At 38.1% G+C, this 23,147-nt stretch overlaps 1 protein-coding gene across 1 annotated transcript; it reads right to left on the bottom strand.

The window, feature by feature from the left end:
- Positions 1 to 22,516, bottom strand: FAM111B (FAM111 trypsin like peptidase B). The gene is given in 6 exon segments (XM_054240922.2): positions 1 to 3,535; positions 3,537 to 3,894; positions 3,897 to 4,479; positions 4,481 to 4,801; positions 21,991 to 22,162; positions 22,302 to 22,516. Coding segments are annotated over 5 exon segments (2,175 nt in total). The 5' UTR covers positions 22,072 to 22,162; positions 22,302 to 22,516; the 3' UTR covers positions 1 to 2,703.
- Between the last annotated feature and the right edge of the window lie 631 nt (positions 22,517 to 23,147).

Here is a 23,147-nt window from a genome sequence, read left to right as displayed (position 1 = left end):
TTTTTAAAAAAAAATTTATTTTACTTTAGGTGCATACTATATGTGTAATTTCTCCCCATGTTATCCCACCCCACCCTACCCTCCCTCCTCACCCCCTGCTCTCTCCCCTACCCCTCCCAACTGCTCCCAGTGTGTGATGCTCCTCTCTCTGAGTCCACCTGTTCTTGTTGTTCAACATCCACCTATGAATGAGAACATATGGTATTTGGTTTTCCATTCTTGTGTCAGTTTGCTGAGAATGATGGTTTCCAGATTCATCCACATCCTTACAAAGGACACAAACTCATTGTTTTTTATGGCTGTGTAGTATTCCATGCTGTATATGTACCACATTTTCTTTGTTCAGTCTATTATTGATGGACATTTGGGTTGGTTCCAGGTCTTTGCTATTGTACACGGGGCTGCAATAAACATACGTGTGCATGTGTCTTTATAGTAGAACAATTTATATTTCTTTGGGTATATACCCAGTAATGGGATTGCTGGATCAAAAGGAATTTCTATTTCTAGACCCTTGAGAAATCACCACACTGTTTTCCACAATGGCTGAACTAATTTACACTCCCACAAACTGTGTAAGAGTGTTCCTATTTCTCCACATCCTCTCCAGCATCTGTTGTCTCCAGGTTTTTTAATGATTGCCATTCTAACTAGCATAAAATGATATCTCAGTGTGGTTTTGATTTGCATTACTCTAATGACCAGTGATGATGAGCATTTTTTCATGTTTCTTGACCTCAAATATGTCTTCTTTTGAAAAGTGTCTGTTCATGTCCTTCTCCCACTTTTGAATGGGTTTGTTTTTTTTCTTGTATGTCTGTTTTAGTTCTTTGTATATTCTGGATATTAGCCCTTTATCAGATGAGTAGTTTGCAGAATTTTTTTTCCCATTCTGTTGGTTGCCGATTCACTCTAATGATGGTTTCTGTTGCTGTACAGAAGCTCTAAATTTTAATTAGATCCCATTTGTCTATCTTGGCTTTTACTGCCATTGCTTTTGGTGTTTTAGTCATGAAGTCCTTGTCTATGCCTATGTCCAGGATGGTTTTGCATATGTTTTCTTCTAGTGTTTTTATGGGGTTAGGTCTTATGTTTAAATCTTTAATCCATCTGGAGTTTAATTTTAGTGTAAGGTGTCAGGAAGGGGTCCAGTTTCTGCTTTCTGCATATTGCTAGCCAGTTTTCCCAACACCATTTATGAAACATGGAGTCCTTTCCCCATTGCTTGTTTTTGCTGGGTTTGTTAAAGATCAGATGGTTATAGATGTGTGGTGTTTCTTCTGGGGTCTCTGTTCTGTTCCATTGGTCTATGTCTCTATTTTGATACCAGTACCATGCTGTTTTGATTACTGTAGCCTTGTAGTATAGTTTGAAGTCCAGCAGTATGATGCCTCCAGCTTTGTTCTTTTTACTTAGGATTGTCTTGGCTATGAGGGCTCTCTTGTGATTTCATATGAAGTTTAAAGTGGTTTTTTCCAGGTGAAGAAGGTGATTGGTAGTTTGATGGGGATAGCATTATATCTATAAATTACTTTGGGCAGTATGGCCATTTTCATGATATTAATTCTTCCTAACCATAATCACAAAATGTTTTTCCATTTGTTTGTGTCCTCTCTTATTTCATTGAGCAGTGGTTTGTAGTTCTCCTTAAAGAGTTCCTTTACATCCTTTGTTAGTTCTGTTCCTAGGTATTTTATTCTCTTTGGAGCAATTGTGAATGGGAGTTCGCTCTTGATTTGGCTCTGTTTGTCTTTTATTGGTATATAGGAATGCTTGTGATTTTTGTATCCTGAGAGTTTGCTGAAGTTGCTTATCAGTTTGAGAAGATTTTGGGCTGAGATGATGGGGTCTTCTAGATATACAATCATGTCATCTGCAAATAGAGACAGTTTGATTTTCTCCTTTCCTAATTGAATACCCTTTATTTCTTTTTCTTGCTTGATTGCTCTAGCTAGTGTAGTATGCTATGGTGTATATGTGTCACATTTTCTTTATCCTGTCTACCACTGATGGGCATTTAGGTTGATTCCATGTCTTTGCTATTGTGAACAGTGCTGCAATGAACATATATGTGCATGTGTCTTTAAGGTAGAACACTTTATATGCCTTTGGTTGTATACTCAGGAATGAGACTGCTGAGTTGAATGGTAGCTATTTTAAGTTCCTTGAGAAATCATAAAACTGCTTTCTACAATAGCTGAAATGATTTACATTTCCACCAGCAGTGTGTAAGCATTCCTCTTTCTCTGCAACCATGCCAGCATCTGTTATTTTTTGACATGTTAATAACAGCCATTCTGATTAGTGTGATGACATTTTGCCAGATTGCATTTCTCTAATGACTAATGATATTTGGTATTTTTTCATATATTTGTTGGCCACATGTATGTCCTCTTTTGAAAAGTGTCTGTTCGTGTCCTTTACCCACTTTTCAATGAGGTTGCTTGTTTTTTGCTTGTGAATCTATTTAAGTTCCTAATGGATTCTGAATATTAGATCTTTACTGGATGCTTAGTTCACAAATGTTTTCTCTCATACTGTAAGTTGTGTGGTTACCCGTTGATGGTTTCTTTTGCTTTGCAGTAGCTTTAATTCTCTATCATTTGCCAAATGTTAGTTTTGTTGAAATTGCTTTAGGTGCCTTTGTCATGAAATCTTTGCCAAAAATTATTGGCATATTTTCTTGAAGACAGCATTGTTTTTCTAACATTCCATGGGTTCAATCTGATGATATTGAAGTGATGATTCTTGTTTATTTTTCTCTTCATTGTAAGTCTCAAGTTTCTCATTGTTTAATAAATTATACAAGCTCTCATTTGTCTCTTGAATATCACAAAGAATAGAATCCATAGAATAACCAAATTCAATAAGGGCATACACATTATATCCATGTTTATAAAAATGCCCAATGGTATGCAAAGCAACTAATTTTCCAGATGCATTGAACACTGTGGAGCCTGAGGATCCACCAGAGAAACAAGTATCATGACTAAGCATTTGTGTGTTCCAAACCTCTGATAGGAAACTTCTTTGGGTAAACATAGGGCATACATTACTGTTGGTACCATGGAGATCTACCAACCCCTCTTGACAATGATTTGGATCTTTTTCCAATCGTTCATTTACAGGAATCACAGCACAACCATCTATTTTCTTGATCTGGCCTTTGGGATGACCAATTAAATAAATCAAACCAGTAGATGGCTGAGGAGAAATTTGTCACCATAGGCCTGGAGGAAATGCATTTCCATTTTCATTTAGTTTTAAAATTGCATAATCTAGAATTTCATTGGACACTTTAAGCGATGGCTCAATAAAAAACCAGTTGTCACCAGTAGGGCTGAATTCTTTGTAAGTGAAGGTTACCTTTGCATATTGGCTAATTATGTGTGGCCACAAACATTGATCTGTGTTTCTACCCACCATAAGTACAACATGTTAACAGGTGAAAATATAACCACCATTGAAGACAAAGCAAGTAGCATTGCCTGTGTTTCTATTATTGTCCCATTCCAGGAACCCAACTGACTTGCTAAGTAAGTTGTTCACAGGTTGCAATTGAAATAGAGTTTGCAGTAATTTTTCCAAAGAACTTTTTATATATGTTGAATTGCTTAAATGGTGAAAGATCCATTCTCTTCCATTTGTCCTGAAAATATTTTCTCACCCACTGTGCCTTCTCTTTAAAATTTGGATACTGAGGCATTATGGTTTCATTCAACATTTGCAAATTCTTTAAGAGGTTAGTTGCCTCCTTTTGGACATCCTGATCAATAGCATACTGCCTACCCAGATGCAGCCTCTGCTTAACTTGTGAGGTTATTTTCCTATATTTTCTGCCCAAACAATAAATGTAATACATTCTACTCCTGGGAATTGTCTGGTGAGTTTTACCTTTAAAGCATGCCCTAGATTCTGAGGTGGGAGAATTTTCTCTCTGCTCTGTTCTACATCTTCAGTCTCTCCATCTTTCTCTTGTTTGTGGACCAGACTCTGGTGATTAATTTCATCAGTGGCATTTTCATTCTGTTTAATTTTTTTATGGATGCCTTTCTTTTGTAATGTTTCTTTTTTTGAAATGTCCATTTCTAAGACTTTTCCAGATAGTTCATCCATAATGGACTGTTTTCCATAAATTTTCTTATGATCTTCCATTAGTTTCCATTTAAATTCATCTATGTCAGACTGAAATTGGCCATTCTTGCATAAGGCTTCTTGAATAGTCTCACCCTTTAAGGCATAAATACAAAGTTTACTTCCTTTTTCATGAAGTTCCTTGATCTTAACAATCTTCTTTATTGTCCTTCCAATAGCAACAACATAAAAAAGAATGAATTCCATGTTTGGATTTTCACATTGATGTAATATGTGTTCACCTTCTTCACTACTCTTTGTTTTACCAATTGTAATTTTAAAATGAGAATCAATAGGCAGGCGCTTGAGAGGCATTCCTAAACTTATATGTCCATCTATTGTTTTTTTCTTCATAAACAATAATGTTCTTATTACAATGATTCTTCATCCTTTCCCTGAAATGCTCATTAGCACTCAGAGCTGAGTTGATACTCTCACTGGCTTTACCATATGCTGTAAACACACTATGGTCTAATTTTCTGGAGTTTTCATTCAAAGTGAAGGTGAAACAACATTCTCTATTGTTCAAATTTGGATTCTGAATTTCCAGGGCTGTTTCATGCTTGTTGACTTCACTTTTAAGCTTAAAGGTGCTGCTACACTCTCTTATGCCAGATAGACAATGATCAACAGGTGTGTCAGCACATGTCTGCTTTATAAAAGTATCCTTAAAAAGAAAAGATTAAAGAGATTAATCACCTTTAATAATGTTTCATATTTTTTCTAATGATAGAACTGATAGATATTATTAATAAGAATTGGATAATATAATGGTTAACAAATAATGAAGAAAAAAATCAATCACTGTCCTATTACCAGAGATACTCATTCTACATTTTATTTTTATTTTTTCCCCTGTATACCTTGATTTTGTTTATCGGTTTGAAAAGTAGAACTCTGATTTTCCAGAATGGTTCTAAGACCATTTAATGGGGGGAAGTAATCATCTTTGTAACAAATGGTGCTAGAATAACTGGATATCCAGATGCAAAGAAATAAGTTGGACTCCTACTTTATACCTAACTAGAAATGGATCAGAAATGGCCCTATATTGGTTCATATGCAGATCTAAATCTTATGTTTCTTAAATACTATGTTGTGTATGAGTTTATTTTTCATTAAGCAATCTGTCACTACTTTGTGTCATTAAGCAACCTTTAAAATCACAAATTGAGGGGCTATAGAATATTTCACTGTATAATAATTTGTAATCCATTCTTTCAGTGCGGAATATTTAGATTATTTCTAGGTTTTAGTCGAACTATGACAAAACTTTCTACAAATATGATTTTTTTTTTGTCTGCACATCTGAATATTTCCCTAGGTCATATTCCCAGCAGTGGAAATACTACAGCTAAGGATATAAAAATATTTTGCAACATATATTCCGTCTCCCAGAGAATTGTATCAATTCACCCTGTCCCTTCTCTCCAGCTGCTCAAGGAGACCAACCTCAATCCTGTGATTGATTCCTTAAAATGATTTGAGTGTTTCCATTTTAAATATTTATCAATTGATAGATGAAATTCTATCTAATTTGAATGTTTTTAGAATGCACATTTATTCACTTACTAGTAAAGTTGGACTTAATTTATCTTTTGGATATTTCAAACATCACCTTTCAAAAATTCCCATTAAAAATCTGTTTAGTTGCTGTTCTGTCAATGGTTTTGATAGTACTAAGAAAATATATTTTGGTGAAAAATATTATATGTAAAAAATATTATAGGACAGGAGTCAACACAACTTAGAAGGAAATCGTTATGAAGCCTGAAGTACTGGATCTAATAGAGGAATAAGCCTGGAGAGTAAAATCAGGAGGGACAGCTGGGCTTGGATCATTTAGTAGGTAGGTGCAAGGGAATAAGCCTAGCTTTTAGGAACAGTGATTTCCTTTTTGTCTTGGTGCTCTCCTATCACCTCATGTTTTCAAATATTTATTGCCCAAATCTATCTCTGTAACACTGACCTCTCATCTAAGTTCCAGATATTAATATTTTCTTGCCTCTTTGACATCTACTCTTGGATATATCAGAGACATTTCACTGTTAATCCCTTCAAAACCAGAGTTACAAATTTTATTGTGTCCCTCTTCCTGTGTTCCTGAATCTGATAATGGTGTCACTACCCATTTGAGGACCCAAGCTAGTATCCTGTGAATAGTCCTCAGCTTTTACTATATATACGTTTATGCCCCTATGTCGGGGTCCGGCACATCTGCCGGGTGGCTACCGACCTGCGGGAGTCCCCGAGACCGCCAACGTAGATGTCTTGTTCAACCTGAGGGAGAGAGTGTGCGGAAGTGAAAAGAAATAGAAAAGTAGAGTCTGGAGGTCTGCGTAAATTATGGTTAAAACGCAGCAATTTTATTCTTGTGGGTTACAGCTTTTATACCTTTTTTCTTGTTTACATTTACTTTATCTCAGCAGAAAAGGGGTAAACAGAAAGGAAATAGAAACTCCATAAAAAATAGTTATCAGGGGCTTGTGATAACCGCTCAGTTTAAGGGGGCTTGTGATAGTAGTTTACAAAGCAGTTTGTTTTTCAAAGACACACAGTGCAAACAAACAATGGCCCCTTTAAGGTGGCTTGTCAAACCTGTTTTCCAACAGGAGTTTAGATCAAAGGCTTAGCTCCAGGGAAAATATGGGCAGGGGTCTCTTGTCCCTCTTAGGCATCTCAATTGCAGCAAGTTTATTGCTTACACAGAGACTGATGGAGACATAAAAACAGACAACACAATGCCCTCATAAACCACAGACCTTTGCTTTGCATTCTGTTTTTGCTTCCTTGACTTAGCCCGCGGCCTTTGTCTCAGCTTGACAGCCCTCGAGATGGGGAAGTGCAGACAGGTCCAGCAGCCAGGATGGGGCGAGTCAAGCTACTGTCTCAAGCCCTTGGCATGAACACCACACATCCCTAAATAAGTGTAAGACAATGATAGTTTTAAAACAAATTCAGATTTAGTGGTTATCCATAAGAATGAGAAAGGGAGATAAGATGAAGGAGAGACACACTATGCCTCTAATAATTTTTAGTGTGTTACTTTTTAAGTTGGGAAGGAGATACATGGATGTTTATGATATGAAACATAAGGTGTCACCAACTAATATGTTTATAGTTTCTTAAAAACACAGCATATAAGAGATAAGGGGTATACATTGTTTCATTTTGCTTGTTTTGATTTTATATAAACACATCCAGCTGAATGTGTTCTGTGATTTGCACCACTTTTTTTGAGGTTCATCCTAGTTGTATCAACCTTTACATTTAGAGAGAATTCACTGAAGAAATCAACTGTTTATGCACATTTCTGTTATTTCTGGGGTTTTTCTACTAAAAGCAGTGGAAAGTTTTGCTATGATATTCTCAAATATGTTTCCTGGTGCATGTGTGCCAGGGTGTCTCTCAATACACTTAGAAATAGAACTGCTCAACTTCAGAAATAGATTTAAGCCATAAGTATTTGAAAACATGAGGCAATAGGAGAGCAAGAAGAGAAACTGTGTAATCCCCTTTATTATAATATATATTGCCATATTATTTTACAAAATGGTTTAATATATATTGCCATATTATTTTACAATGTTGTTCTACCTTGCACTCCCACAAGTGAGAAATGAGAGTTCTCATTATTCTATGTCTTTATCAAAGCTTGGTATTATCCATATTTTAATGCTTTCCAATGTTGTTGGTGTGAATATCATCTTACTGAGGGTTTAAACAGTAGTTTCCTAGTTACTAAAGGGATTGAATCCTTTTTCACACTTCAGTCTCTACAATGCTTATTTATGTCTTTTGTTCATTTCTCTACTGGATTATTTTTCTTTTTATTATTGATTCTAGAAGTACTTTAAATATTGTAGACACAAATTGCTTATTCATCATTTGTGTTAAACATATTCTGAGTTTCTTCTTGATTTTTCATTCTCAGGTGTCATAAAAAACAGGAGTTGTTAATTTTAAGGTTGTCAAATTTACTAATCTTTTTATGTTATTAGAACACCTTTCATAAGATATATTTTTTTTTCTAAAAATTGTAAAGGTTTGCTTTTACCATTCAAGTTTTTAATCTGGAATTATTTTTTGTATATAGCTTGAAGTAAGTATCACTTTCTATTTTTTGCATGTGGATAACCAATTACTACAGCAATACTGACTGCGTTGTTCATTCTTTCTTTACTGATCTGTACTGCCAGTTTTGTCACATAAGACTGTTACAGGTTGAACTGTGTCCCCTCAAAATTCACATGTTATAATCCTAACCCCTACTACCTCAAAATGTGGCCTTATTTGGCTATACAGTTCTTGTTAATATACTTAGTTAAGGTGAGGTCACACTGCAGCAGGATGGGCCTCTAATCCAATACCCCTAATTTCCTTAACAAGGGGGAAATTTAGACATAGAGACAGAGACACATAGAGGCAAGATGATGTAAGGAGCCATAGGAAAAACATGGCCAACTACAAGCCAAGGAGAGAGTCCTGGAACAGATCTTTCCCTCACAGCCCTAACAGGTCACCAACTCTCCTGACATCTTGACCTTGGACTTGGAACCTCCAGAACCATGAGACAATGCATTTTTGTTGTTTAAGCCATACAGTCTGTGGTACTTTATTACTCCTGAGACTGTCTAGTCTGGATTTTGTAACAAAATACACGATGTAGAGCCCTCATGATCTAATCACCCACCAAAGCCCCATCTCATAATGCCATCATCATGGATATTAGGATTTAAACATATGAATTGTGGAGGATGCAAAGATTCATGCCACAGCATAAACTAATACAAATACATTTTCATATAATTTGTGAGTCTGTCTCTACTCTCTCTGCTCTGTTCGAATGGTATATTTTTCCATATTTTACCAAACACTGTTTTAATTTTGAGTTTTCCTACTCATTAGTATATCTTGACATTGATTTATGTTTCCTTTACATGTCTTCAACAAAATAATTTTCTCCATAAATGGTTAACAATTCATTTTTACATTTAATCCTAGGTAAATATTTCTCTAGGTATTATAAAATAATTTTGGGGTACCACATTTTCTGATATTGCTTACTAAGCTAAATCCATCGTTTTGTAAATATCAATGTTAAATCTAGCCAATTTGCTACATTACAATCATTCTAATATTTTATCTATAAATCTTTTGGATTTCAAAAATAGATAATGATATCAGCTGTGGATATTTCATGAATATGCTTTGTTCTCATCTTTTCAATCATCAAATATTACCTTTTACTAATTTTTCTTATTGCATTGCATTGGCTAAAATAAATTTTAACCAGCTAAATAAAGGCAACAATAGTGAGCACTCCTCTATTTTCCTTCATTGTAAAGGAAATACTTATAATGATTCAAATATTTAACATGATGTCCCCTGTGAGATTTTTGAAGATGCCCTTAATCTAGCTTAGAAGCCTTCTGGTATATTTATATTTATATATTTGATATTCATAGGGGCAGCCATAGTAAAGTAAGCACATTATAGCCCATAGTTTCCACTAATTAAAATTAAAGCCTCTTGAAACATTTAAAAAGCAGCATCCTGAGCTTCTACTCTGGCCACCATGGAATAACATAGAACTCATTTACACTCCTGCCTGAAAGACCTGGCAAAATAGACAAAATAAACAAAATGGTTTCCAAGACATTGATCATTAGTCAAGGAAGGACAGTGATCCTTGAGAAACAGAAAAAAAAAAAGATGCAAACTCTATGACTGCCCAGCTTACTGCCTGAAGAGAAGCTCTAGGCCACTGTGCAGGGAAAAGGATTCAGGCAAAGCTCAGTAGTAAATGAATGGAGGAAAAGGAACTGAGTTCTGGGAAGCCAATAGGCTTAGCTTTCAAAGGGCAGGAGAAGGTCCCCATGAGTCTTCAGATGAGTAGTGATCAGCATATGCATGTGAGGAAGTCACCTAAGTCAGGGAAACCATCTACCCAAAAAGATTAGAAGGAACAATCCCTGGAGCTCTTACAGGGCTGGGAATAGTTGTTCCCACCAGACAGGGTAAACATCATAATTCCTGGGGCATTGAGTACAATACTGAAAAGAATATTGCCTCAACAACAGGGAAAAGTATCTCCATAATATACAGAAAAAACATTACAAGAAAAGATTACATGCCATTATAAGCATAAATGCAAGAACTAATAGGTAAATGCCAGGAATTCAAGGTTGGTTTAACTTTTGAAAACTATGTCACTGTAATAAGCCATTTAGAATAATTAAAATTTCTCTAGATACATAGAATCATCTCAATAGACACGTAAACAGCATTTGGTAAACCTAAGATCTATTTCTAATAAGAATACCTGCAACCTAGGAATAAAAGGGAACTTCTTCAATCTCATGAAGAACATTTATGAAAAAATTACAGGTAACATCATATTTAATGGTATAGGTTTGAATGCATTCCCAAGACTAAAAAAATGGCAAGACTGTCTGCTCTGGCAGATTCTATTCACAATTCTGCTGGAAGTTTAAGCCAGGGCAATAAAAAAAAGAAATAAATAAAAGGCATCTGAATCAGAAAGAAATTAATACAATTATCATAATTCACAGATGACAGGTAATCTATGTAGAAAACTTAACAAGATGTGCAAGAGTTGTGTCCTAAAAAATATCATAGGAAATTAAACAACCTGGGAGCCAAGGGAAGGAACAGGCTGGCAAGGAGAAGGATGCCCCAGGACTGAAGGAGTGAGGCAGAAGAACAGGATCTGGAGGCAGGAAACCTAAGGATGATTCACCCTCACTTCCTAGAACTGAATCAAAGGGAAAATCCCACGTCTCCACAATCAAGTAACAAAAGAATCAGAGGCTACTCCCTTTGCAAATCATGGCCCCAATTCCTGCTTTCCACGCATTGCAGATGAAAAATGGAAAGTACCTCTGGCTGCTCCCCTTCTGCAACCAATCAAACTGGTTGTGGACCACTACTTCATTTACATAGGGTTAAACAAAGTAACCAATGAAAAGCCTCTAGAGGATATTTAAACCCCAGAAAATTCTGTAACCAGTGCTTTTGAGCCCCTTGCTCAAGCCTGCTCCCACTCTGTGGAGTGTACTTTCATTTCAATAAATCTATGCTTTTGTTGTTTCATTCTTTTGTTGCTTTGTTGTTTTTTTTTTAATATAAATTTCTTCTTTAAAATGCCAAGAACCAGGACAACTTGTAGTCAAGAACCTCCACTGGTGACAGGAGGACTGGGGAGCCACTCCTTCACTCCCAAACCTTGAGGAAGGCTTTGCCTAGAGTGAAGATTCCTTGAAGGCCAGAACAAGGTACTAAGTGGCCTGAGAATTCAGTCTCAGTCCCATCTTACCCTGTGAAGCCTCTGTGAGAGGTGGTAAGGTCCAGAGGGAGGAAGCATACATCTAGGCTCTGCTGCATTTACCACCCACTGTGTGACCTTGGGCAACTTGTTTAACATATCTGAGCTGTGGTTGGTAAGTGAGATAATACATGTGAAAGTCCAGGCTCTTATAGGGACCCTTGGTAAGTGTGAAGGAAGTGAAAAATTTTGGGGTAATCATACTTGTATCCATAAAGGAGGATGTAGAAATCTGGCCTCTACCTAATCTCTCCAGAATCTATCTAAAAAGCAAATATGCCAAACAAAATGTAATTGTTCTTTCTACACTTTCATGGGACCTGAGTTCTTAAGGAGGCAGTACAGAAAAGTCCCCATGCCAAAAAAAGAGTGGAAGAGGGAGGAGGGTCTAGGGATAGAAAATTACAACTAAAATGTCTCTTCCTTTCCAAGGTTGTGGGAAAGTATGTGGTAGTGGTGGTAGGTTTTCTGTTTAAGGTATAGCAAGATCTCTAACTAAATAGGGTAAATCAAATTATCTGGCTCATTCAGAGAGGCAGGCAGATCCCCTGTGACTTTACCCAAAGACATTCAAAGCAAACTGCACTTAATTTGTTTTCCCTCTAGAGTGAGAAAGAGGGAAGGTTACAATTGTCTATGCGTCTCCCATTGAGATGTTCACCTGATTCTGTCACTGCCTCAGAGACCTGGTAAACATCCTAGGGCTTGACAAATGGAGAAATGGAAGGGCTTTGTCCATGGCCTCTCAAATTCAGTGTCTACTAGACAGCTAGGACTCAACCTGCCTCATAGTCCCAGTCAGGGTCTGAGTTCCCGTCACCATTCTGCATCAGAATCACCCGGGAGTTTCTTGAAACACAGATTGCTGGGGCTTAACCCAGAGGATGTGACTGAGTATGTCTGGGGTGAAGTTTCAGTTTGTGTTGATCCTGCTGGCCTAGGGGCCAGGCTTTGAGAACCCTTGAGTAGAAGGCAAAGAGCAGCTGGCCAGCCCCAGCTAGCTTAGCTCCTCTTTACTCTGAGGCCTTCCCTTGATGTGTCCCAACTGCCTTCTCCTCAGGCAGGAGTCCCAGAAGCCAGTCACTCTTTCCTTTATAGCTCTGGGCCCCAGAAGAGAGGCTCACATGGGAAAGGAGGACCTGGCTCTGTTGAAGGTCCCTTCACTGAGACCTAGAATGCTCTGTGTGAAGGACCTTCTCGGATGCACCATTTCACTTCACCAGGAAGGAAGTATCTAGACTTAAAATAAGAATAAATTATTGGATTGGGTAATCTGCACTCACTGTATGCCTTCTAAGAGTTCATGTGTGAACAGGCATATTTGGAGATGCCTGTTATGCTTTGCTGGTAAGAACAGAAGTTTTGAATCGGCAGAATTTAGAGCAACATGTTCTGTCAGCAAGACAGCTAGAAAAACAGAAATGTCTGAGGAACAATAAGGAGGAAGTGACCAAGGCCCAGGACATGAACCAGAGTCTAGGTGGAATCTGAGCTGAGATTCTAAGATTCTGGAGTCTCCTAGGTATCTCCTCAGTCTTGAGGCCTTGGAGTAGAGCTGGATTTGACTACATCCACAGCACTCACACAGTGAGATTACTCCCAACCCCGGCAGGATAGCCAGAGAGGCAAAGACAGCACCAGGAGGTAAATATCCTAGTGAGACAGAGTAGGAATGGGACTCTGCCTCCAACCCCAATAATGCATTTTTCCACACCCACTGACTACCAGACCTTGCCCTTCCACTGCTGCCTTCCCCACTGACTGGCAGACCTTAAAGAAACTAAGATAAGAAGCATTCTGGGGAGAGAGATCCAAGATGGCTGATTACTAGCAGCTCAGGATTGTAGCTCCCAGTGAAAGTGCAGAGAACGAGAGGATGCCACACTTTCAGACAAATTTTTGTTGTTCGTGGACCAGGATATTCCCGGCAGAGGAGCCCCATGGGTCGCCAATGCGACTCTTGTGGCTGGTGCAGAGGTTTTGCCGGCACCCTGGCATGGCAGTTCTTGGTGCAGAGTAAACGGGACTGGATCCCCTTTGGGTCGATGTTTGGAGCTCCGGGAAGGCAGAGTTGCCAATTAAGCTGATTGAAAAAGGGACTTAAAAAGGAAGCAAGACTGGAGATTCCTGGGCAGAAAAGCACCACGATCTTAACACCGCTGTTTTAGCTGGTGCAGTGGGTTGCTCAGATTCTGGCGCTGGGAATCAACAAGTTGGACGTTCACTCAGAGACCTAATTTGAAAGTTGGCAATTACAAAGACGACAGGTGGATAAATTTACAATGATGGGAAGGAACCAGTGTACAAAGGCTGAGAATACCCCAAATCATAATGCCTCTCCCTCTACAGGGGATCACAGCTCCTCATCAACAAGGGAACAAGGCCTGATGGAGAACAAGTGTGTTCCAATAACAGAATTAGGCTTCAGAAGGTGGATAATAAGAAACTTCTGTGAGTTAAAAGAACATGTTCTAGCCCAATGTAAAGAAACTAAGAATCTTGAAAAAAGGTTTCATGAAATCCTAACAAGAATAGACAATCTAGAGAGGAATATAAGTGAATTAATGGAACTGAAGAATACAATACGAGAACTCTGCAAAGTATGCACAGGTTTTAACAGTTGAATTGATCAAGCAGAAGAAAGGATATCAGAGGTCGAAGACCAACATAATGAAATGAAACGAGAAGACAAGATTAGAGAAGAAAGAGTAAAAAGGAATGAGCGAAGTCTCCAAGAAATATGGGACTATGTGAAAAGACCTAATTTACGTTTGATAGGTGTACCTGAATGTCATGAAGAGAATGAATCCAAGCTGGAAAATATTCTTCAGGATATTATCCAGGAAAACTTTCCCAACCTAGCAAGGCAGGACAATACTCAACTCCAGGTAATACAGAGAACACTACAAAGATATTCCTCAAGCAGAGCAACCCCAAGACACATAATTGTTAGATTCACTAGGGTTGAAATAAAGGAGAAAATTCTAAGGGCAGCTAGAGAGAAAGGTCAGGTTACCCATAAAGGGAAGCCTATTAGACTCACAGTAGATCTCTCAGCTGAAACCCTACAAACTAGAAGAGAGTGGGGGTCAATATTCAGTATCCTCAAAGAAAAGAATTTTCAACCCAGAATTTCATATCCAGCCAAATTAAGCTTCATAAATGAAGGAAAAATAAAATTTTTCATGAACAAGCAAGCATTCAGAGATTTCATCACAACCAGGCCTGTTTTACAAGAGCTTCTGAAAGAAGCACTATACACAGAAAGGAATAACCAGTATCAGTCATCCCAAAAACTTACCAAAAGGTAGAGAATATCTCCATAATGAAGAATCTATATCAACTAATGGGCAAAATAGCCAGCTAGCATTAAATGACAATATTAAACTTAAAAATATCAATATTAATCCTAAACTTAAATGAATTAAATGCCCCAATCAAAGACACAGACAGGCAAATTGAATAAAAAGTCAAAACCCATCAGTATGCTGTATCCAGATCCATCTCATAAGCAAGGACATACAAAGACTCAAAACAAAGGGTTCGTGGAAGACTTACCAATCAAATGGAGAGCAAAAAAAAAAAAAGGAGTTGTAACTTTCATCTCTGACAAAATAGACTTTCATAGCAACAAAAACTAAAAGAAACAAAGAAGGACACTACATAATGGTAAAAGGACCAATGCAAAAACAGGAGTCAATGATCATAAATATATATGCACCAAACACAGAAACACCCAGATACATAAGACAAGTTCTTAATGACTTATAAAGAGACTTGGACTCCCGCACAATAATAGCGCAAGACTTTGACACCACATTGTTAATATTCGATGGATCAATGAGATAGAAAATTAACAGGGACATCTATGATTTGAACTCAGACCTGGAACAAGTAAACTCAGTGAATATTTATGTAATCCTTCACCCCAGGTCCACAGAACATACATTTGTCTCAGTATTACATTATACCTATTTTGAAAGTGACCACATAATTGGAAGTAAATCACTCTTCAGCATTTGCATAGCATTTCACAGACTTAAATGAAATATTGGTTGGATGTTTGTTATTTTCTTCCCTTATTCTTTCCTGTCATCACTGTTAAGCACAATTATTGGTATAAAAGAGTTTTTAATGCCTATTTTTAGTTTGCATTCCAGCCTGGGCAATAGAGCAAGACTCCTGTTCTCTCTCCCCCTTTCTCTTTCTCTTTCTTTCTTTCAAAAAAATAAAGAAGAAGCATTCTACCATAACTCTCATTCAAGGACGTTAACCATATCACCTGCGACCACAAAGGATTAGAAGAATGACTAATCTTTACCCCTTGCCTCATTATAATATGAAAATCCTCACCCAGGGAGGGACTTACTTATTCACCATGTTTTCATCATGTGATACAAGTACTAACATGAATTCTCACTGCGCCTGCATACTCTACACTCCACCCAACACATGTCATGATATTAACATATCTCATGCTTTTCATGTTACCTCTCTTAAAACATCAGAAAGATCTTTCCTTTGGAAACCATCTGGAGAACTCGCATAATGTCTCCCTTGTATTCAAGCATAAGCCCCTAATAAAGCCTTGTCTGGGAAACTCGTTGGCTTTGTGTCAATTTCTACAGCATAGGAGCCTAAGATCTTGTGGCTGCTAAGACAGGAAGTAGGGAGTTTTAGTGTGATGGATGCCACGACAGTGGCAGATATGGGAAACTGGATGATAGGGTAGGACCTCCAGGTGTTAAAAGCAGAAACATCATGGCTATGAGTGGTGGCCTTAGCACCAAACCTTCCTATTCCTTGAATTTCTCTACCTTTTCTCCAGATTGTAACAGACTCAATTCTTGTCTTTCCCTGACCACCACTTCTAAGTCTGACCAGGGTTGGGGAAAAAGGAATAGCATAAAGAAAGAGAGAAAAGTGGCCCCATCCCAACCCTCTGACCACTCCTGTCTGATGAGGAAAACTGAGGCATGTTCCTTAGAGAGTTTCAAGTCTAATGAAAGGGACACAGGTACTGATTATCATATGAAAATCAACAAGCACTAGACCTATTGGTCAGTCAACAAGCACTCTCTCACCTCTGAACCTCTGTACTTTCTGCTTTCTCTGTCTTCAATGTTCTTCCTCAAGATATTTCCATCTAAGACTCAACACCTCACTCAGTTGAAGTCTCAGATATCACCTTATCAGAGAAGCTGACTATGACCATTTCCAAAACAGCTTCTTCCATTCTCTTTTCCCTTCTGCCCATATCAAAACTCACCGGCACATGTGCATGCACACACACACACACGCACACACACACACACGCACAATTTATTTTTCCCTCTATAGTGTAAGCTCCAAGAGAACAAGGGTATCACTGTATTCTCTGGTATACCCTTGGTGCCTATGACATACCACGCATGTAGGTTTGCAAGAAACGTTCACTGAATAAATGAACAAAGTGATTACTGTCCTGGCCAATGAGAGAAAACAAAGAAAAAGGCAAAGTTCCTGTCGGTGCTAAAGTGTTTGTGTTTTAGGGTCAAAACCCACTTGTCATTTCTGCTCCCTCTCCGGCCGCCAGTTTAAGCCCTACCTTCTCCAGCTCTCTTTTCCTTCATAACTCTCATCCATTCCATCTCCTCCTCTCTGCCCCTCCAACTTCCAGCCTCAGGCCACTCCAGGTCCTCTCCTCTTTAGCCTGGATGCCTGTGGAATAGCCTTTACTTTCAACTCCTCTGTCCCTTCAAGCATCTTCCCATCTCCTCTTTTCCAAGTCCCATGAAGGTGGAGTGTTTTAGCCCTTGCCCACCCCTCTCTCTGCCCTGTCTCCTGCTGCTCAGCTCCTCTCTCCTTGGTCCCAGCTATACTGCACACTCAGGCCCTGGACAGGAAGCCCTAGCCAATCTCTGGGCTTCTGCACTCACAATTCTGTCTGGCCCTCCCTTGGGTGTTTGCAGGGCCTCTTCAGGGGCCTTTCCACTTCCCCAACCAGAGTAGCACTCCCAGCCATGCACTTGCCCCTTTCTATTACCTTTGTATGTTCTTGATCCAGTAACTAAACGTTTTTCTATTTGTCTGTTTCCTTAATCATGTCTTTCCCTCTTTGAAAAGTGAGGTTGACTGAGCTGGGACTCTGTCCCCTTTCACATGCCCAGTCCCTAAAGTAGGAGCTGGTCAATAAACTTTGCTAACTGAGGGTTCAGGCTTCAAATGCATTCTGAACAAATATCTCTCCTCTGTTTTCTGTCAAATTGGAAAACACTTCCCTCTTGATATGGTGAGACTCCCATAAGACGTGTATAAAGTTCCTGGAAGACTGTCGAATCTGGCGTACATAAGTCCCATAACTTCTGATCTTGACCATCCACTTTGCAGGGGGCTCTTAGTCTGGGGGCCCCTGATGGAGACATGTCTTCATCTGTGCAGAACTTTTTCTGGGGAGACATTCCAGTGCTGGAGGTCTCTCCTTTGAGGAATTTAGGGAGGGTGGAGGAAGTAAGAGTTTCTAGTCAAAGGAGCAAGACAGTACAGACACACTCCAGAGACCTAGAGGTAATAGCAGAAAGTCTGCTAGGAGGAGCCACTCACAGTTCAGTGGAAAATCTTAAAGCTGCATGATGCTAGGATGACTAACCTCTGTCACTCATGCCTTGTACTTCTGATCTTTCTAGTTCTCGCCTTGTCTGGTGGCCTTGGAAAGAGCAGTTAAACAAGACCAAAATAAATGGAGAATGTACCTTGTTCAAGATTGGAAGACTCACTGTTGTTAAGATGTTAATCATCCACAATTGAGTTAATTTTTTTACACAATTAAAACACAATTTATACAAACACATGAACTTTGATCCAGATATTGCACCACATGCACAAACATAAACTTAAAATCAGTCGTAGACTTAAACCAAAAACTATAAAACTTCTGGAAGAAAACTTAGAAATGTTTTTGTGATCTTAGATTTAGCAAAGTTCTTTGATGTAAAAAACAAAAGCATAATCCACAAAGAGAAATATATATAAAGTGAACTTCATCAAAATTGAAAACTTCCCCCCCAAAACAGTACTAAGAGGATGAAAAGACAACCACAGAGAGATAAAATATCAACAAATGTCACAAATGTTATGAGAAAAGCAATGACAAAGGACTTATTGCCAAAATATGTAAAGCCCTCTCAAAACTCAGCAATAACTAACCAGTATAAAAATGGACACAATATTTTAATAGACACTTCACCAAAGAAGATGTGGATGATATAAGAACATGAAAAGATGCAGAAATCATTAGTCATTAGTAAAATGCAAATTAATACCACAAAAAGATGCCAGTACCTACCTGTGAGAATGAATAAATTAGAAAAGTTTCATGTTGATAAGTACATAAAACAACTGGAACTCTCACACATTGGTAGTGAGGTTGCAGAATCATATGGCCATTTTAAAAACACTTTGACAATTTCTTTTAAAGGTGAAACATTCACTTTCCATGACAGCAATTCTATTGCTAGGCAAATCCAAGAGAAATGAAAACCAATTGTCATATGAAAACCGTTATGCAAATGTTCATAACAGCTTTATTTACAAAGTCCCCAAACTGGAAACAATTCAAATGTTCTTCAATGAGTGAGTGGCTAAACAGATTTTGATACACTCACACAGTGGAATGTTACTCAGATATAAAATGAAAAAACCTATCAATGCATGCAACAACACCCATGAATCTTAAATAGAATGTTCTAAGAAGCCAGACTCAAAGGGTATGATTCAGCGTGTGTTCCATTTACCTGACGTTCTGGAAAAGGCAACACTAGAGTAATGAACAGATTAGCCATTGCCAGGGACTGGAGTGAAAAGGGATAAGTGGGGAATACAGAGAATTATTTAGAGTAATAAAACCACACAAGGAATTATTTAGGGTGATGGAACTGCTTTGCTTCTTGATTCTGGTCATGATTACATGACTGTAGGTGTTTGTCATAAGCCATTGAGCTGTATACCAAAAAGACTGAATTTTACTGTATACGAAATAAATAAATTTAAAAGAAGCAATAGAAGTTAAAGTCTTTTGAATAATTTGGGTTTGGGGTTTTTTGTGTACATTTCTATCATTTTGTATCTTCTACTTTTTCTAAATTTATATTCCTTTGCTTTGTTGCCTCCTTTATTTTGATTTTCTCTTTCATTCCTTCTCCACAAATCATTTGGCAGTTTAACACTCTAGTTCTTTTCTGTAACTGGATGCCCTAGACTAGTACTGCCCAACAGAATTTCTGCCGTAATGAAATGTTCTACATCTGTGCTGTCTGATACCACAGCCACATGTGGTTCTTAAGTACCTGATGTGATTAGTGCAACTGAGAATTTGTGTTATTCACCTTTTTCATTATTGGATTTTAGTTAAGTTGAATTTAAATTAAATAATCACATATGATTAGTGGCAATTCTCTTGAATAAAAATAGCCCTAAGCACTTTAACATTAATACTTAACGAAGTTTAAAGTGAACTGAATAACTCCTAAACAATACAAGGATAAAGTCTGTAAACACATCTCCTTTATTTACAGAAGAAAATCCAGAGCCTACACATGGAATTCAAAGAAGTAAAAGATACTGCAGCTATTTTCCAAAAAGCTATTCTACCTCTCTCTCACTTCTTAGGAGCCATACATGTATGGAAATGAATTCATGACAGCTTAAGAATATCTGTAAGTGCCTTTGTAGTCACACGGTTTTGTGCGGGAATGGGTGAGCTACTTGAGACAATTAGACTGCAAGGAGAAGTTTCCTCAGGAAACCAGGATAGACTCATTATTGGGAGAGTAAAGCATCTGATATTACTGCAGCTCTATTTGTCACTATAACATGAAAAGCAGAACATAGAGACAAAACACACAAACAAGTCCTTGAAGAAATTGTATAATTCCATTGAATTAAGAGCTCAGCTGAATTCTAGAATGTCCACTCATGTGAAGCAATGAATCCATTTCATTGTTTCACCATTAGAAAATATTTTTACTGGCAATACGGAAAGATCTTATTGATACAAAGCCTGCTGTGATCTTGGCACAACTCTACCTTACCAGTATAGAAATCAGGCCGGGCGTGGTGGCTCACACCTGTAATCCCAGCACTTTGGGAGGCCGGGGTGGGTGGATCATAGGGTCAAGAGATTGAGACCAACCTGGTCAACATGGTGAAACCCCGTCTCTACTAAAAACACAAAAATTAGCTGGGCATGGTGGAGTGTGCCTGTAATCCCAGCTACTCAGGAGACTGAGACAGGAGAATTTCCTGAACCCAGGAGGCAGAGGTTGCAGTGAGCCGAGATCGTGCCATTGCACTCCAGCCTGGGTAACAAGAGGGAAACTCCATCTCAAAAAAGAAAAAAAAAAAAAAGCATTACTTGCCTACCACATTCTTGAATTATCCTTATATACCATCAAATGCAGCTATCCTGTTCTTCAAATATGCTTTCATGTATACATGACTTTACTCAGGCCATTCCTTCATCCTTGGTACACTAGTGAAATGTTGTTCATTGTTTTTTTACAAAAATTAGTTTTAGACATACTAAATGCATAATTAATGACGCATTAATTAATGTATGCAACTTGATGAGTGTGGAGATACATTATTACCACAATCTATGCCATCAATCTGTCACCTCCAAAAGTCTCTTCTTGCCCTCATTTATTATTTTTGTAATAAGAATGCTTAACATAAGATCTAGCATTTTAGCAAGAATTTAAGCATACAATATTATTGACTATAAGCACCACGCTGTACAGATCCCTAGAACTTACCACCTTGTGTAAGTAAACTTTGTACCCCTTGACTAATACTTCCATTTCCCTCTCTTCCCAGCCTCAACAACCACTTCTACATATGAGTTTAACAATTTTAGGTTTATTCATTCATTAAGAGCTTTCTCATATCACACTGCTGTAATTTCTTAAGTCTAAATAAGAATTCTTTTCTCTGTATTCTAAAATCACTTGTTCATGTCTCAATTTAGTATTATCGTTTTATATATTTTTAGCAAAACAGTATGGTTCAAAAACCAGTCTCTGTAGTCTGACTGCCTACCTTCAGATTCTTGCTCTGCAGTCTATTACTGCTGCAACTACAAGCAAGTTGAGCTTCAGTTTCTTCTTTTGTAAAATAAGGATGATATTAATACCTACTGTATAGTTCTATTAAGAGTTAAATGAGATAATCCATATGATGGGACACAATTCCAGGCACACAGTGTTTCCTCAGTAAACATTAGCTAATCATTTTTCCCGTCTATACTCTCCATGATGTGTCTATCTTGTTTTAGTCATCTTGTTAATTAACTAAAGGCATGTTTAGCATTATTAACTCATTTTGCTTTCCACAAGCACTTATGTGTATGAGCTCCCCAAATATATTTTAAAGGACCTAAGGGAAGGGCTTATAAGTATCATTCTTTAAGAACTTACCTCCGAGAACCTCATATGGCACTATGGTTGTGAGGAGTTGTAAAAAAGTAGATATACCTTTGAAACTTCAGGTCTAGTACTCTGGTCACCTTCTGTAGCAATAAGTGACTCGTTCTCTTCAGTCTTCATGGAATTCATGATGAGTTCAAAGAGAATATAACTAACTCCACTCCTACTAGTGGACAGGGCGGAGAACCAAGGATGGAATTTATTCTGCTACCTGAAATGTCTGAAAAAAACAAAAACAAAAAAGACAAGATCTATGAAATAACAACTTTCAAACCCTGGACATCAGGTAGTGTGGGACCTCATCTCTGATATCTGAGAAAGAAGTCATATGAGGTAAGCCCTGTGGCTATCTAGCTTACTGTGTGGAGTTTCCAAGGCATATCTCAGGGAGGGGAAACAGGCAGAGTCCAGCAGTTTCCCTGAGTTGAGAAGACAAGCTGGGAGTTTTAGGAGGCCAAGATGACTGGAGCTTGTATGGCAGAGGACTAGGGAGAAGAACCACAGGAGCACAGAGTATCAGAGTCTGTAGTGGGTATCCCTTGAGATTTCAGCTTGGCCAGTGCATGTGTGTAGTGAAACTGTTGAAAAGGAGCAGGAAAACAACTCCCCAAAAGGAGCAGATGCAGCAATTTCTGAGGCTCATACAGGACTGGGAAAAGTTTCAGTTCCCAAATTCTGACTAGACAACTTCATAATTCATGAAGTATCAGGCAGAGTACTCAGAAAGTGGGACAAACTTAGTCCTAGTCCTGGTCCCACCCAACAAATAAAAGCAAGCTTTAAAAGTATAAAATGGTTTCCATTTAAAATAACAATATACTAGAACAAAGGTCGAGAAGTTTGATAGGAATGTAAAAATTTCTGGCACCCAAAGTTGTGAAATTAACAAAGCTTGATATCTAGTCAAAAACCAGCAAGCATTTAGAAAGTGTAAAAATATGACCCTAATGACTAGAAACATCAGTGAATAGAGACAGATCCAGAAGTGAGAGAGATAATAGAACTAGTAGTCAGGAACATGAAAAGTCATTGAATTTCTGGCTAAAATGGAGTAACAGGGACTGGATTTCTCCCTATTCTGAAAACAAAGCAAAATATATGAAACAATGGTTTACAAGGAACTGGAAATCATGCAGTTAAGGACAGTGACAACTGAAATGTGTCCTATAATTACTCTAGCAGACACTTTGAGGGAGTCTCCAGGC

This window comes from Callithrix jacchus, chromosome 10, assembly GCF_049354715.1.
Source record: "Callithrix jacchus isolate 240 chromosome 10, calJac240_pri, whole genome shotgun sequence".
NCBI lineage: Eukaryota > Metazoa > Chordata > Mammalia > Primates > Cebidae > Callithrix > Callithrix jacchus.
Note: the sequence above shows the minus strand (reverse complement) of the source record. Positions and strands in the feature narration are given on the sequence as shown.